This window comes from Eurypyga helias, unplaced genomic scaffold (assembly GCF_000690775.1).
Source record: "Eurypyga helias isolate BGI_N326 unplaced genomic scaffold, ASM69077v1 scaffold853, whole genome shotgun sequence".
NCBI lineage: Eukaryota > Metazoa > Chordata > Aves > Eurypygiformes > Eurypygidae > Eurypyga > Eurypyga helias.
The window spans coordinates 65874-83833 of record NW_010241617.1 but is presented as its reverse complement, the minus strand read 5'-3'; the positions used below and the strand labels follow the sequence as shown (position 1 = coordinate 83833).

At 39.6% G+C, this 17960-nt stretch overlaps 1 protein-coding gene across 1 annotated transcript in view; it reads right to left on the bottom strand.

Annotated features, from left to right (window-relative positions):
- Positions 1-17960, bottom strand: part of LOC104507483 (ecto-NOX disulfide-thiol exchanger 1) — a gene marked incomplete at its 3' end in the record, with an annotated part of 72178 nt that overhangs the window by 44662 nt on the left and 9556 nt on the right. Inside the window, exons 2-3 of the mRNA XM_010148789.1 lie at positions 11524-11658; positions 10528-10665 (exon numbers count right to left, since the gene is read on the bottom strand). Coding sequence (XP_010147091.1) covers positions 10528-10665; positions 11524-11533 — 148 coding nt within the window. The remainder of the gene's footprint in view (positions 1-10527; positions 10666-11523; positions 11659-17960) is intronic.

The window sequence follows — 17960 nt, the reverse complement described above, 5'->3', positions numbered from 1 at the left end:
CTGCTACCTGCCCACAGTCCTGAAACACAGGTGTGGCATTCAAGCTCTCTCTTATCACAACCCATGACTCTTCTCTAACTCCTCAGGGGGTTACAAAAGTATTGAAAGCCCAGTGAAGAAAGAAAGGATGCCATGACATTTAGTACATCAAAGGACAGCAGAACTGTGTTTAGGTATCAACACACTAAATATCAGGGAATTCAAAGAAAATTAGAATACGGTCAATTTTCCCTTTATTGTCTTCTTGATTTTGGTGAGTTTAATGATATTTTTAAGGAATATTTAATTTATTTGTGGTACTGGCTATTCTAGCAGATAGAATTGTAGGACATTTTGCAATGTCTCAAAAATACTTCTACAAAGCATGTTTGAAGTGCCAAAACTGTTATCAAAAGCTCTCAGAAAAGAAGGTTTCAATGATTATTCCTGGAAAGTGATCAGTCATGCAAGTCCAAGTATAGATCAAGTCCCGACACAGGAGGTTTCCAATAAAAGGGTTAAATAGATTTGACAGATGCAGCTCAAAATACGGTAAAACTTCAACTCTGCAGTTGGTTATAATATTTCACATTTATTTCTAGTGAAATGACCCATTTGAAATACAACAGTATCAGAAAGAACAAAAAGAGTTTGAGAAGCATATAACATGCCCTCTCTATCCACTGCAGTCTGGACATGTCTCTTCTGAAACACAGCTTGTGCTGTCAGATTTTACAAAAAAGGTGACAATAAGCACATCTGCACCTTCTCCCACAGTGCTGTCTCCTCTAAATGCAAGCAAAGCTGTTTTACTTCCCTTTCCCCAATCCTTCTCTAAAAATCACAGCAGCATAGTCAAAGAGGAAGAGCAGGTAGGAATTGTCTGCCTGTTTCTAATGTGCACAATAGATTTTGCCTGTTTCTCAGTGCCTGACTCAGAATATCAGATAAAAAGAGTTAAACCGCTTTTTCACTTACCACCATATTACTGCTGTGCCAAGATACCTATAAAAAAGTGCTACACAATAGGCAGGCAGCTCCGTAATCACTGCTTCTTTTCATGCCAATCAGTATTATCCCATTATTTCCATGCGGTCCCTTACCTACCAGGTTTATCTAAGTGAAAGAAAACAGACCGTGTGCAATTTGGGCCGGGATTGACTCTTAAGTGTTTAGGCAGTGTTTATCCTAGAGGAGCTCTCCCTCCCTAAGCCTTTCCTGAATAGAAATAATAAATAATTGCTAAATAATGTAGGCATTGCGGTCAGGAGGAGGAGATTATTTATAAAGGAAAATCAGCTAGGGTCAAGAGAAACTTTTTTTTAAGAAAAAAAATCTGAATAAGAAATGTTCACATACAGGAAAGACAGACAAAGTTGTCCTTGTTCCACAAACAGACCTATTAGATTCCTGAAGCCACAGTAACAGAATATCTTTAACATTTGGGCAGAACACAATCTAAATGCATGCTGCAGATTATTAGAGCATATTGTATGTATTAAGTTTAATTATCTTTTACCTCCACATCCACTAACAATGATTCCAGTGACCAGCTGCTTCCCATTACAGACACATTACTCAGCTGGTGATGTCACGCACATCATTTGTCACCACCGGAGCATGCGAAGGTGCGGTAAATCCACTGTTTATCTGACCAAAGTCAACATTAGCCAAGTATTATGTTAAAAGGTCCCTGGCATGCCCAGGGATTAGGCTCACTGAAGCCCAACTTTCTTCTTCAATGCGGACCATCAAAAGACATTTTTCCACACTGATTGCCTCTGCTGATATTTCACAGACTCCTGCACTAAACTGCATGTTTACCCTTTATGCACTTTGTGAGGCCTAATTCTCATTCAATAAGCAAAGGGCATTTGAAGGACAGGTGGCAGAAAGGAAACAAAACCATGCTTATGCCGTTCATCTCAAGGTATAATGTAGAAAGCAAGCTTCTCTTGCTTGCTCTCCAGGGCCCAAGCTCTAAGCAGCAACCTGTCTCATGAAGGTAAAGAGAGAGCCTGACTAGGGAAGAACAAAAGATTTTATAGCCTTTGATTTGGGGTGGCTGCCTGGGGATTCATTCAAGTCTTCCCATCCCAAGGAAGTCTTGCTCTGTGAGTCCCCCAGGAAGTGCAGTCTATGCCATCCTGATCCCTGCACTCCCCTGAGACAGCACAGCATGGACCGAATTAACAATCCTCGTGGGACTGCTGTGCCCATCTCCTGCAGACCATCTACACAACCTGTAAACAGCTTTGGTTTGAGAGCTTCAGCTATCATTGCCTTCACGTTGCCACCTAGACACCGTGACTGTGCTCAGTAGGTCACGCTCAAACCGTTTGCCATTAACAAGCCTTTTTTCCCCATGACAATACATAACCTGATGATTAGTTAAAATGGTCGATTTGCTCCTTCTGTTGATTTCTATCCAAAATAACTCAATTTTCCCATCAGCAAACTATATCACACGGGGGTTACGCTGGATTCTCCATGTCAGCCAAGGAACCTGGGATCCTTGTATGGGGAGTGATGTGTGAAGGGAAAGTGCTGCAGATAAGCTGTGCACCAGCAGAAGTGAACAGTCAGTAGCAAATGGTTCCCAACAGCCTCTTGGCTTTCTTTATGCAGTGGGATGCTCATAATTACTCATGGGCTTTCTGGTCTAGAATAAATAAACACATGGAAAATAGTGGAAATGGAGGCTTTCCAAAAGTGAGATAAAAGACAGGAAAAACTTTTGCAAAAATAAAATATTTCCTTATGTTACTTTACTGTAACTTCAAATAAAAACATGTCAAACAGATTTTTGGTGATATAATTACCAGCAGCCAGGAATTAGGAAAAAAAACCCCCAAACCCTAAAACAAAATGCCAAAACATCCAAACAATATGATTTATTATAATAAATTTATTCTGTATTTTGAGACAGTTGAGTTATGCCAAATAGTAATCAGTCTGTGTTTCTACACTGTTAATTGGCCCAGACAAAAGTATAACAACACAGAGAGAGAGAGATGCCATATTCCTGAAAAACCCTTCACTCCACATACAACACAAGCTTTTCACTCAGTAATTCCCTTTATGTGCCCCTGCTCACCTCTGAGTCTTGTTTATTTGGGACATTCAGCCCCTCATACCATGTTAAAAGGCACTGTTTATCTTTAAGTGCCAAGCAGATTTTAATCATTATCTTCATCCTTGGCCTCAATTAAGGTCTAATATAGAGGAGGCACTTGAATGGCCTAAGAGGCACACTTAACCCTGAATAGTGTGTCCAAGGCACTTAGAGTTTCTGTCATATTTCCTCTGGCCGTTGAATCTCTCTCTCTTTTTTTCTGTTGTAACCTGACCGTGTTTGTTCCTAGCACTTTAATGTCCCCTGGTGTGAAGTCTCCTTGAGTAACACTCACATGATAGAAAGTGTGATTAACTCTGCAGGTGCTTTTCAGGTCAATGAAAAAAACTACTTGTTACACTAATATATAATACTTCTTTAGAGATGTTCCCAGTGGCTGTACATATTGGGATTCCCACAGTACCTATTCTCTTTCATTCTTGCTGCTCTCCAGTGTCTCGGTAATAAAAATACATAGTTGGATCTGGATACAAGCTCAACTCTAATTCTTTAGACTATGTTTCACACTTCTTTAATTATCCTGGTTGGTCATTCAGATAACTTAAATAGTAAATCTTTTCCTCTTAACTAAAATAGAATGTTTGTGTAGTGAAGACTATAAAGATAAAGTAGGAAGGAACTAGAATAAAATTAGTGAAATCATATTATTTTCTTCAGTGTATGCCTTACTACATTTGTCTTGCTCCTTAGGCTGGCTGGGTAAGGGAACACAATGCATAAAACTGGTTGGGAAGCCATAATAGCTGCAAAGATGCCTTCTGAAGATGCCTTGTAACATCAAGGGTTATGCAAAACTCTGCAGATTTCATAAAGACTTTTAATAACTTCTTTTATTGCCAGATGTTAAGCCAGTGCAGCATTCAGAACAAGGGTAAACATGCTACCGTGCCACTGGGCTGATGAACTCTTACAGCAGCTACTGTGGTCTGCAGTAGTGGGGCATGGGAACAGGAGTGTCTTCCCCAGCTGCCTGTGCACTTCAAAGCTGACATCTGGAGAGTGCTAAACTTTAGTCACAGATTATAGATGCTCAAGTATTTTTTCCATACAAAAAAGTGACAATCTTCAGGTCATTATACAAATGACTCACTTTAAAACTTTTGTGGATAGATCCTGTAATAAATTAACAGGAGCTCAGCATTAATTACAGAAAAAGAAGCTGTGTTTTGTCAGGCATGATTTGCACGATTCGAATTATGTGCTCATTGGCACACTGGTTCAGTGGCTGAGCAATGAAGTGTAGAAAAAGGAAGCTTTAATAGGTAAGAGGATAGCACAGGTAAAACAAAATGAGACTGCCAGATGGCTATCAGTGGCTCCAAGCCTTTAGTAATGAAGAGGCCACAGAAGTAGTATACACATGAGAGTTGGCAGTCTCCTGGCCAGATGACTTCTTTAAGTCTTCAGCACTGCTTAATGTACAGTGTTTCTTTGGGGAACTGATGAATATAATCAAATATACCTTGATTTCCTAGGCTATTTGATTTTTCTTCATTAATGTTACAAAAATAGTACACAACCAGAACAATGAGGGATATGTTTACAATTTAGTTAGCATATGATGATCTGCAGTCAACAATAATTCATAAAGCATGCCTCATCTATTTTATGGTAGAAAGACACTAAAGCTTAAAGAACTTTTCTATAGCCAAGGCAGACTGGTGAGGGAAATCTTAAGTCTCAGCCCACCCCTGATTTTTCTCAAATAATCTATAGGTCTTCTTCTCTGCATAGGAATCAGTGACCTCATGAGATACTGGAGTGATTAGGAAAAGAAAAGCTATCATGCTAGTCCTCCCTCTGATACGGTCATCACATGGAAAAATGCTTGAGGCTAATTGGAATCTAAATGTAGTGATTGCTTTTAGTTACAATCTTCATTCTAAAAAAAAAAAAAAAAAGAGGAAGTCTGAATATTATGTCTCCAAAGAATTGGAGGTCTTGAGGTAATCAAAGTCTGGGAGGGATATTTAACCTGGTGTCTTGGGATTCAGGAGTCTCTAGATTGAAATTTCCAAAATTTTTCTGTTATCAAAACATAAGTCTGGGGTTGCAGTTTCAGGGTTGTAACCACTTACCGTCATAGGTGCTGCTTCCAAAAGTGAAGTTTTGTTGTGTTATGACTTGATTTGGAAATACTACCTCTAGTTTAGGGAACCCTGTTCTATATATTAATGATCAAGAGGAGAGCCCATCAGAGGGAGAAGCACTACAGCTCTGATTTGCCTTGTACATCTCTTCCTGTGAAGTATCTGATACTCGACACTGTCAAAAGCACAATCCAGAGTGAGGTGACCTGATTGGAACTGACAGCTCCTATGTTCCACCGAAATCAGGTCAAAAGACAAGTGTGTGCGGAAAGCAAAGACAAATGGAAAAACAGAAAGGTTGATGCAAGTGTCTAATATTTCACAACCTCCAGTGTCTTAAAAATACATGCCTGAGGCCACAAAAATGGTGTATGTTTTTTCTATACCTTTTGGTAAGCAAGACGTTAGGCTTCAAAGCTTCCTAGTCTCTGATTTCACTAGGATTTTGCACTAGTGGTCAAAGTCTAACTTCAGCAAAAACAAGACCGGAGGCCACTGAAAATTGTAACATCTAAAGGCTGAGGCATGGTGGTTGTACTCACATGGAAAAGTGTACCTTAAGAATTATCCTGCAAATATGTAGAAGGCATCAGTTTTGAAGCACAGCCTAGACAGATCTGTAACTTGCATCTTGGATGTCTGTCCTTGTGGTTTGTTATTTTTGGCTGTAAGAGCACAAATATGCAGCACAGGGCATGAGCTTAACTAAGTCTGAAAGAATGACCACTTATGTACCACTCTTAATGTTCATTTTTACCTGGGAACTTCTTGACATATAACATTTTTTACTAATAAATGTTTACATGATCTAAGTCATAGTGGAGGAAAGTACCTCTAAAATCGCTTCATGTTTTTTAAGGCAATGGTTCATTGGTGAAAAGAGAACCAAACTGAACCAGAGAAGTAAATAATTTTCCTAGCAGAATGTCTTCCTTTAGAAAACATGTGACCTGCTGCCATTTGCTGAAACAAATGAAAGCATAAGAACACTAAATGCAGCAATGCCAAAATTGTCTTTAAAAAGTATCAATGCAAAAGCAAAATAAAACATTCTCGGTTGGCCTGAGGTCATTGAATTTTTCTGATAGTCCTAAAATGTAAGAAAAGAGCAGACTTGAATGTGCATGAAAGATGAGCTCGAATCAGAGTTGCTGAGAACACAGAGAGGATTCAGATTTCAAAAAGGTGGAGGACAAACTATCTTTCCCCCTCTCACCTGACCATTTTTCTCAAGGTCTCAAAGCGTAGAAAACTGCAATTTTAAGGCCTAGACAATTCAGAAGCAGTTTAGCAGATTTTCTCCAACCTTTCCAGAATTTTTTTTTCCTCTGGGCTGAGATCAACCGTGAGAAATTTCAGCCCAAAAGGTAATTTTTTGCAAAAAATTATAACCTGCTGAAAGGGGAGGTTTAGAATGAAAATGCATTTCAGCCATAACTATTCCACATCAATTTTTAACACTTTAAGTAATGCATTATTAAACGACAGTTTATTGTATGAATTATGTATATATAATGTATAAATACATATAGTAGTGTATATGTAATGCAGTAACCAAATATTATGGAAAAAGGTAAGCTTTCTAAATAAAAATAAGGGTAAGCAAAATATTTGCAGAAACAGAAGATATTATGCAGCTATTAACAAAAATTCGTCTTTACAAATGAAAGGCTCTGACATTTGCCCAGATCAAAAATCCAATTTTACAGCACTGAGAGATAAGGAATTAAATAGAGTGCAGATATCATCTAAACTAGTATTAAAAGGTTAGCAGTGCTTAAAATTGATTAGTTACCAAGACCACACAGCCTACATCCTGGGCTGTGAGAAGAGTATTGGACAGATGTTACAGAAGCTTTAGTTGTCATTTTAACAAAATCTCAGGCTAGGCAAGAGCTTCACAGATTGCAAAGTGGGGAGCATAACTCTGTTACAAGGCAGGCATCCCAGCATGTTACACAGCAGCAAAGTTAAGCACAGTTTGGGGGGAAAAAACCTAAAAACCAAACACGTAAAAGAATCTTTGAAAAGACTGAGTAGATCATATGGGCTCCATACCTAAGGTAAAAAAACCACCATGCAATTCAGGAATTAGGAAGCAGTGGGTTTGGGGAAAGAAAGGCCATGAATGGATATGTCTTTTGGAAACTGAAAGACAGAGAACTAAGAGATATGCCAGGATATAGGTGAGTACCATACACCAAGTTTCAGACTATAGAACGTTATGTAATGTTACCCAGGAAAGATCACACTCTCTCCAAGATTAATCTACTTACTGCTTTCCTAGCTGTCATCAAGGCAGGAAAAAAAGAATACAATAAATTTTTAGAGACAGAAAAAAAGTTAGCACAAGGACATGGGTGTGTCATTTTAATCTCCAAGAAATGTCACTGGTGACAGCAGCAAAAGCAATATGTGACTGCTGACAAAGAGAAGTTCATTACTAGGAATAATAGCAAAAAAATTAAAATAGTCAGAAAGGGCTAAGGACTAGTTAGATATTTGGTTGAAATGGTGATGCAAACTCTCACTGAATGCAAATACAATAAATTATAACAAGTCTGTAAATCTTTTCATGGTAAATTGTGCTTTCGCCATTGTGGACTTGCCAAGAAGAAAATGTGTCAAAAACTTATGAATCATAAGGAAATATAATGAAGTGTCAAAGTATCTATCTACCTTGAAAATAAAAGACAGTTTCAAACAAAGGAAAGCAAAAGGAGAGAAAAGAAGTTATTCTGCACCCGTAGAGAAATCAGGTAGCACTTCAGTAATTAATATTTATTACTTATGGCACCTTTCATACATTGAAAATGCTAAACAAATACCAACTGACCTGTACAATACCTTACAACACATGAAACACGTAACTTTGCAAATTACAGTAGGGAGCTGGCAATAAAATAAAGTCCTGGAGAACCTCCCTTGTGGGGAAAAACATTGCACATGAGATGAGACTGCCATGTAGGGACTGCATTGCACACCTGAGGACACTATTTACACCAAAACTGGAGAGACAGAGGAAGAGGGGCAGACAAAGAGTTGGAAAAACCTCCATGGGATAGACAACTGAGATGTTTACGAATGAAAGCAGCAGAAGCTGATTTTGATATGGGCTATTTTCAGGTTTGGAAATAATCTCATTCAAGCTGAGCGCAGCACCTGCAGGCAAAGCCCTCCTTACCTCCCCGAAAAGAAAAGCTGTTTCCCACCAACACACAGAATCATAAAACATCCTGAGTTGGAAGGGATCCACGACAATCGTCAAGTCCAGCTCCTGGCTCCATACAGGACAAGCTAAACCATGTATCAAAAAGCATCGGCAGAAGGCTTCTTGAACACCAACAGGCTTTAGTCCACGACCGTCTCCCTGAGAAGCTTGTTCCAGTGCTTGACCACCCTCACAATGAAGAAATTTTTCCTAATTACCAATCTAAACCTCCCCGATGCAGCTTTAAGCCAGTCCCATTTGCCCTATAACTGGACACCGGAGAGATCCGCACTGCCCTCTCTGCTGCCCCTCATGAGGAAGTTGTACACAGCAATGCGGTCTCCCCTCAGCCTCCTTTACTCAAAGCTGAACAAACCCAGTACCTTAGCTGCTCCTTCTGAGCCTTTCCCTCTAGTCCTTTCACAATCTTTGTTTCCTCCCTTTGGACACACTCTAGTATTTTGATATACTTCTTATATTTTGGAGCCCCAAACTGCACACAGAAATCAAAGTGAGGCTGCACTAATGCAGAGTAAAGTGGGACAATCACTTCTTTTGACCGGTTAGCCACACTGCGCTTAATGAACCCCAGGTTGGCCCTCTTGGCTGCCAGGGTACGTTGTTGACTCACATCGAGCTTCCCAGCAACCAAAAACCCCATCTCCCTTTCAGCAGGGCTGCACTCCAAGCCTCTTGCCCTCCAATCCACATGTACATTCAGGATTACACCATCCCAGGTACAGAATCCAGATTTGTCTTGGTTCAATGTCATACGGTTGGTGACTGTCCAGGGCTCTAATCTATCCAGATCTCTATGTTAGGCCTCTCGATCCTCGAGAGAATCAATGGCTCCTCCTAATTTAGTATCATCAGCAAACTTACTGTGCTCTCAACTCCTGTGTCCAGGTCACTGATAAAGACATTGAAGAGAATTGACTCCCCAGGAGCGGATGGCTTTGCTTGTTTCTTTTAATTGGGAGTGTGGGGTTAAAGCCAGAGACCAAGAATTAGTTCATGGCCTACACCAGCTAAACTCCCTGCTTGAGATTCATTATAAATCATCATTCTTGCAGCTTAGTCTACCCGCCTGTAAAACAGGTAGTTCAGAGCCAGACAGTCAGCTGTGAACTGGCACAGCTCCACTTGGTTCCCATTCTCAGAAGGGGACATATTTGGCCAAAATTAAGCATCACACATCTCCGGTGAGGCAGACAGAGTGATTTACACCATGACCTTGCTCACTGCATCCATGTCTATCTGCACAGGCATGGATGTAACAGGATGCTGCTGTGATCCAGCAGCTTCCAACAGCTCCTCTTAAGTAGAAGTGACAATGCAGCTTCCAGAGGGGTTCTATCATATGACTGGCATGTGGCTCAATTCTATAAGGCATCCACCTACATAAAAATAATTTTTCTCTACCTCACAAGAACAATGAAGTTTTCTTAATCCCAAATAACTGGGCAGCTACTGTTGACAATGGTGCCTAATATATCCAGGTTTGTCTGGGAAACATTGCCGGTTTCAAAATACCATTTTTATTATTATGAGGATAAGTGATCCCCTGCAACACTCTCCCAAACTATGAGCAAAATAACAAACAAGAACACTCTTGAAATTCAGTTTGTGGAGTCAGACAGAAAGTAAATAACCACACACCTGATAGGAAAGCCTCACTTTACTAATATCAGCTGAGCCTATGAACTGAACGGGCTTCATGATTTTCTGCCCAGTTAGCATCAAAACTTTTCTCTGGTCAAGAGTTCCCAGCCCAGGGTATTCCCTGGCAGAACCTCAAGACATCCTGCTTTGACAAAGAAACAGAAACAAACCTTTTTTTATGTGACCTGCCTTCTGGTCTTGACCCAGCATAAGGATAGATGGTTTAGTTGTTTAATTTCCCCAAAGAGTTTTGGATTTTCCACAAGGTTAAAATATAACACGGATTATACACCTACTACAAGAAGAGACTAATACACGGTATGCAATATTAATCGTAGATGATGTTTTCAGAATATGAAAATATAATAGACTCAGAAAACATTCCATATATTTTTAAAAGGACATGAAGAATTCATGCACAGTACAAATGATCTCTTTAAAAATCTTACCTGTCACAAGCTGTTGTCCAGCTAGTCCTACTGGAACCATCCCCAGGTTATTCATAGCTGTAGCCCAAGCCGTTGGATCCGTGACTGACATGTTAAGTTGTGTGGTATCTATAGCTATACTTCCCAATCCATCAGCTGCTGCCAGAAAAGAAACACACAGTAAGTAGAAAAGCCAATGCAGCAGGATTTTTAACCAGAACTTTCAGTGAAAGTGAGATATCACAACCACTGCTTATTTTGAGTTTGTTTGGTTTCTTAGTTACGGTTCGCTCTCTAGACCACCGATAATAGTGCTGGGTATTGTTTAGCAAAACATAAAGACATTGGAAACATTCAACAGACATAAAAAACCCCAAAAGTGGTCCAGGCTGGTTATATGGAAAACTTTTTCAGCATGAGGACAGTCAAGCAGTGGAGCATTCTGTGCAGCTGCCGTCCTTAGCAGCTTTCCAGACTCAACTTGATCAAACCCTGATCAACTGGTCTGACCCTATGGCTGGCCTTGCTTTGAGCAGGAGGTTGAACTGGAGACATTCTGAGGTCTCTCTCAACCTGAATGAATCATCCTGTAACACTCTGATATAATTTATATATTGTCTTCTGTCAGAGAAGTGTGGGAACAAAACACCTTCCAATGAAAGACCCATTTTTCATGAGGTGCTATCTTATTTTTTGGTAAAAGGATTAGGAATACATCAGCCTCTAACTAAAAAGAGGTTAAATCAAATCAATGGCCTATGGGAAATATAAAGCTGTATTCAAAAACTAAAAGAAAATTATTATGAATATGGTCAAAATAAGATGAACCCAGGTATGGATTTTTCTAGGTTGGGGAAGGAACAGTGAGTCAGACAGCTAAGGAATGATACCTTTCTGCTACTGAACCTCCCATACAAGGTATGATCACCCATTTATGCTTCTCCACTCCCCGGTCACAGCTGAAATCAGCTCTTTCCAGTTATTTTCTTATGGCCTTTGCAGACCTGAAATACTTACCTGCAGCCATTGCTTTTCCCCAGTTCCTTTTGCTCCTGTTAGACTTCTTCAGCTAGGAATAATTAACTACTGTATTAGCAACATCTTGAGATGGGATGTCACCGAACACAGGGCCCACACACAGCTCATTAGGCTCTGAAAGAGAAAAGACAAGATCAGCTACCAAGTGCTGCAGTCAGAACATAGTTGCAAAACAACAGACTGCTTTGGGAATCCATTCGAAGCTCCTGCCCATTCCCACTGGATCGCCAGTCCCAGCCTCTCTGCACGCATCTAGAGACCACTGTAGAGGCGTTTCAGCGAAAACTCATCCTCGCCTGTGAACAAACAGTGCCACGTATGAACCTGTCAGACCGCTGAAAAGCCCTTCACAAATTAGGTCTTATCAGTAGCTACACAGCCTCCTCAGCATGAACGCATCAGCTGAAAGAACATATTAAGGGATGAATATGATTTTTTATTTTTTTTAACCTGTTAACAATTAACTGATGTTGCAAGTTTCAAGAAAATATCCTCCTGTTCTGAGATGAAAGGAGGAAAATAAAAAGTTACCCTTCAATGACCTAGAGAATGGTGCCAACAGAGATATGGAAAAGTAAGGAAGTTTAACAAAGCAGAGGATGATGCCTGCTCCTTAACTAACGCTGTATCTTTGGCTCAGAAAGGTTAGTTAGCTCGAAGCAAAGGTGGAGTAGCTTCTAGCTAAACCACATTGCTTTCATCAGGCATCTGTCAGACCATGAATTTTACATGAGGGTAACTTCTGGCTGTTGTTATTGTTGTTTGTGAAACTCACCATGTCAGCGCATGGCTGGCTGGAAAGGAGGCTGGGTGACTGAATGGGTAGAGGTGTGACCAAAGGCTGTGAGCTCCCAGCACTCCCAGAAAAGGAAGCAAACCCTGGGGTGAGGAGGATCACAGATATGTGCCCATGTTAGTCTGTTTATTAGTTATACATGACTATGGGCAAAGGGGGACTACTATTTTTTTTTTTTTTTTGCTGGCCAGCAGCCTAAGGTACTAGTGGACAACAACTGACCAAATGCTTCCAAGTGTTCAGAGGTGTCATTAAATGCTGTACAGGTGCATGTCAGTGGCTTGTTCAGCCCTAAGATATTTGTGCTGTCTTTAAAAAAGTACTTGAGAGACCTAATTAAGAGGTTTCCAATGTGCAAACCCTAAGAATTCATCTTTAGAAAAGACACAATTAACATGATTACACTATATTTTATCTTAGTACCTCCCACACCCTTTTTGTTTCCATGTAATGTGCATAATGTACAAGCTAGAAAGTTTCATATTATAGTCCCCTGACAACATACAGATCACTTCATAAGAACATGGCCACATAAATAGCTTTAAAAGTGAGGAAAGAGTCAAGATCAGACAATGTTGTACATTTTCAGTATGTTGTAATTTTCAAAAAACCAGTATACTAGGCTAAAAACCATTTTGTTCAAATCTACAGTGGGTCTATTTAAAAGTCAATATTTGTCAACTCTTAATATATGAATTTGCAATTCCAATTCTTATTTGATCTCCACTATTCATTATACATAACATAAAATAATTTTATGATAAAATTAGCTTTTAAAGAACATCTGTAAACACCAAATAAACATTGAACGGAAGTCCTCTGCAGGGAATGTGACTAACATAAGGCAAGCCACCTGAGATTTATGTCAAGTTTTTAAAAACTGGGTGTCTCCCGTTCAGCTCTTTAAACTTGTACTTAGCTCTTTCCACTCAGGCTATAAACTTCTGACCACAAGCATTTATTTCAAGGTTAGAGCTGGTTGAATTATGCCTTGTCAATAAGTTATTTCTCACACAGTACAGCCCCCCTTGCTCTTTATGAATCACTCCCAAATCAATCCTGATTTATAAATATATGCTGAATAGCCCAGATGAGAGTGGTTCACTTCTTCCCATGCCTGGCAGCCTTGTTGCCTTGATATAGGAAGGTGCATCTGAAAACCAATAGCAATGAAATGCTTCTTCATACCCTGCTGTGTGTTAGTTCCTTGTCCCAATAATGCATCACCCTGACTAATGGGGAGGGAGGAGGTGCTGCCCCATGGTTTTGGAATATGCCCTGCAAAGGTGTGGATTACTGGTATAAGGGCAAGAAAAAGGGTGTTGGACACTCTCTGCCACCCCCTCTCCTCCAGTTTTACTGCCTTGCAAAGTGTGCGCTGGGTGGTTTGCTGCCGAGCTCTACACTTTTGTGGGTTCCCCAAACCCACATTGCAGCTGTACCAGCTCCGCCAGCAAAGGGAACCCATCCATAAAGAATCAGACACTGGACTAGACAAATGCACCTCAGCCTACTGGCAATTAATAAGTGACTTTTTTGGTGTTTGTCTTCCACCAGGTTGTTCACATATTTCAAATTTTGGTATATTTTCATGAATTACCCACAAGCATTTGTTAAAGTCCTTGCACAGGAGGAAAAACATAACACCATGAGTATGAAATAAAGCAGAATTGGTGGGTTAATTGTTGAAATTCCCCTTGTACTATGCCACCAGCTCTGCCCAGCGTGCCACAAAAGTCTGTGCTCGAAACATACTCTTATAGCCCATGCTGGCTCGGGGCAGCTTTGCTTTCTCTTTGGCCGTCAAGACTATTGTTTCTTCAGCAGTACCTGGATGCAGTGCAGGTTGGACCAAGGGAAAAATCACAAAAGGCATGAGGTGCCTAAAGTGGAACGAGTCCTGTTTAACCAAGAACTGCTGCAGGCTATTTTGTCAGTGGAAGAGAGCTGAATAACAAGTATAAATGCACCTATGAAGAGTGAATAATTTGCAGCAAGCTGTAGGCAGAACTAATGCTACTTCCTAAAGGACACAGCCTGTAGAAAGTAGCTGTCTTAAGAAAAATACTAATTGTGGATATCTCTTCTACTGACAACTCACCAGTTACATTAACACAGAGCAACATAATATGGCTAAAATAATCTCACAGGCATTTCACACCTGATTTAGACTGAACCATTAGCTTTTGATTAAAAAATGAAAATTCGGATGGAGGAAGGTTTCATTAATACCCAAAGTAAAATCAGCTTTTGACATATTTCAGTATTTCTTTGTGTAGCTCAGACACTGCACTATTATACCTTTCATGACACTGGAAACAAAACAAGCCAGGCAAACAAATAAGCCTACTCACTCGGTCATATAAAGAGCAAAGTGCTGTGTATCATGAGAAATACATGTACTAGTAACAATTCTTGCTTTCTAAAAAGTAAAAGGAAACACTGTGATACTGGTTAAACATGCAAGAAAGTGTAAGCTTATGCAGGGGTCCTGTGTATCCTGAGCAGACATGCACCAACATCATCCAACAGATGAAATGTGAACCTTTTGAAAGCATTCCTGATTTATAACTCATTAGTACTCCTCTGGGCATTAATGACCTGAAGATATATGTAAAAGAAATCCATGTTTAGAAACATTCGTGCATGGGAGTAGCTTTACTCCAGGAGAGTAACTTCAGAATCAAATAAAGACATAATCCTGATGTACAGGAGAAAATGTGTGAAATCTTCTGGGCACTGCTGTTCTTTGAGTTCTGGGTGGGGAGTTGGGATGTTAATACAAACTTCCCTATTTGAGAGCTTCTGATTAACAAAATTTTAATGCCAAGCACTGTAAAGCAATTCCACAGGACACTTTCCGTTGTCTTTCTTTTTGCAAACACAAAGCAAGTACCAGTCCTTGAATGGTGGATTGTGGGAAACATTCAGACTTTCCTCAGACAGGTTGTCAAGGAAGATAAAACACCCTCAAGTCCATACCAATGAGCACTTCTCAGTCATAGCAGTCATAGCAGATTGTACTTAGCACACATATTTTATACCAGGCAATTAAATGCAGTTACCCAAATGAATACAGAAGTCGGTTATATATTGTGCATCAATTATCACAGGCAATGAATGCCATAAGACAAAGAAATTAACACAACATAAAACTAATTCAATAACACAGCAGATTGTTAAGTTAAAATCCTACCCTTTAGACATCCATAACACCACAGACAATAAATTACAACACGGAGCGGAGCTGACTAAACACACCACCGTAACAAGGCTCTGTGGAGTGCCCAGGTCAGAAGGCTACTCTGCACAGCTCCAACATCGACCTGTTGGGTGACCTTCCGTCTTTTCACTTCTTCGTCTAATTTTAGTGACCACTAAATCCTTCAAGGAAAAGACTGATGTCATCAACCTTTAGAAACTTGGGACTACAAGTCACAAAGACATTAAATGTTACTGGTATCAGTTCTCAAGGCAACGCAGATGGGCAAGACCGATGTGGTATCTTGTGAACTTCTACATCTAGGCGAGTTTCCAGCTCTTACAAGAAGAGCATGTGTGAAACATTTGTTACAGTGCACTGTGATTCATCGGATGGTGGTCATTAGGTTGGTCACACTCCACCTGACCTGTCAAAGTTCAGGTCATTTACCAGGCTAGCTCCAGCTGTCTTCTAAAATACATCAAGTGTTTTGTACTGGTTCTTCCCGATGTTTTTATTTCTCCTACTGCAGACGGGGCTCCCAGTAAAGAAGAAAAAGAAAGAGAAGATAAAAGAAGGATTTGCTGTCAGTCACTATCCAATTCTTCCTGATCATCTTAGGATGAAGAAAGCTAAAAGTAGCAACAATGAACATGATACTTTTGTGCTGCCAACCATCCTATCTGGAGTACTTGAAAATAAACTATCTCCAATATGACTCCAAAGATGACTTTTATTAATAATGTTGCATGCGTAGTGTTTCAAAACGAGTCATTGTCTCATATTTTTGCACAGTTAGAGGTATGTTAATACCTAGAAAGCCTCACCTAAATTCTGAAATTTGAAAGGAATTGAAAACATGCATTTCATGCAACAATTCGCAAAAAAAAAAAAAGTTTAAAAATTCAATTTAAAAATAAAAATATGACATACCAGAACATTTTTGAAAAAGCATCTTATTTTCTGGGATGGCATCTAATGCATGCTCCTTTCCCCCAGAGCCAGTAGCTGTCCAGGGTCTCCAGAGAGTCACCCTGTTTATCTGTTTTTGTCTGTCATGCCTCCCTCTTACAGGAGGCCTTTGAAAGTAAAAGATTGGTTCTGCAGGACATGGCACTTTCCTTAACAGAACAGCTTCATTAGGCACAAGCCAGTAAAGATAAGCAGGGTCCGATCCTTAGAGCCTAAATGGGAACTCTGGTTATGTGTTCACTCACACTATTCTTCTGAATTTTTTGTCTTATGAATGAATTATAACGCTGTTTGCTCATTTTAGTTTATATCATTAAAAAACTACATTGCCATCTTATAAACTCATAAAACATATGCTGCAGCATTAAGAGATTTTACTTTGCACTATGTACACTGAATATGTATGTTTTTTACATAGTAACAAAGGATAGTTTCCACCAATTTTCACTGAAAACCAGTTAATGAGTATATCCTGGCCATAGTTAGAGAAAAATCACAATATATTTACAGTTTCCTTCTAAATTTAACAAACCTAATTTACACAAAACACATTTTCTGGAAGAACTGCTCATTTGAGATGCTGTATTACTTAAATCCTCTGCCCCAGAACTTCTTGAAGATAACACATGGTACACACAAAGGCCAGATTTCCCTTGGAAAACAGAACACTGGAATATTTCAACAGTGGAAAAAAAAAGTCTTCAAGAATAACAGGTGTTCTCTTGCGATGCTCCTTGAAAGGTCACCTGGTAATATTTAATGCTAAATCCTGAACTTCACTGGCATCTCAGAGCAAAGTCTTAACAGGTTACAGATGTGCTTTTTATTTTCTGTATATTTTAGCATCTGCAGTCTGAATATGCTGAAGTCTATAAATAACAGAATCTGGAGGCACATTAGGCAAAGCATTATAGAAGTCCAACTTAGTGATTGAAAAAGCATATTCAGTTCCAAAATCATCTGGAAAGGGAAACAAACCCCAGCAACTCTGCAGGCTAGCAATGCAGTGCAGCCTTGATAAAAACAGGTCTGATTATTCATTGAACATAAGGTGCTGTTGTGAATTGATGATTGTGTTTCCATTTTTCAAGACAACTTCCAGTTGTGAATCACTTGCTTCCCATTTAAGAGGACAGTGGCTACATTAGATCAACCCTTGCTTTAAATTTCTGCATTTCAAGAGTTTATGTTTAACAACAACAAAGATTCTGAAATTTTTTAATTACTTACAGCAGCATTTTAATAGTAGACCTTTTATCAGTTTTATCACATCAAGGGCCACCAACCACTTTAGAAACAGAACATCTCATAGTACTGTATTTCAGACAACAGAGAAAGCACCCAAAGCAGGTCTTGAACACACACATTCAGCAGTTTCAGTGGAAAGCTGAATACTGAAACGCTCCCATGATAGGTTTTGGAATGTCTCCTTGATCCCATACCTTG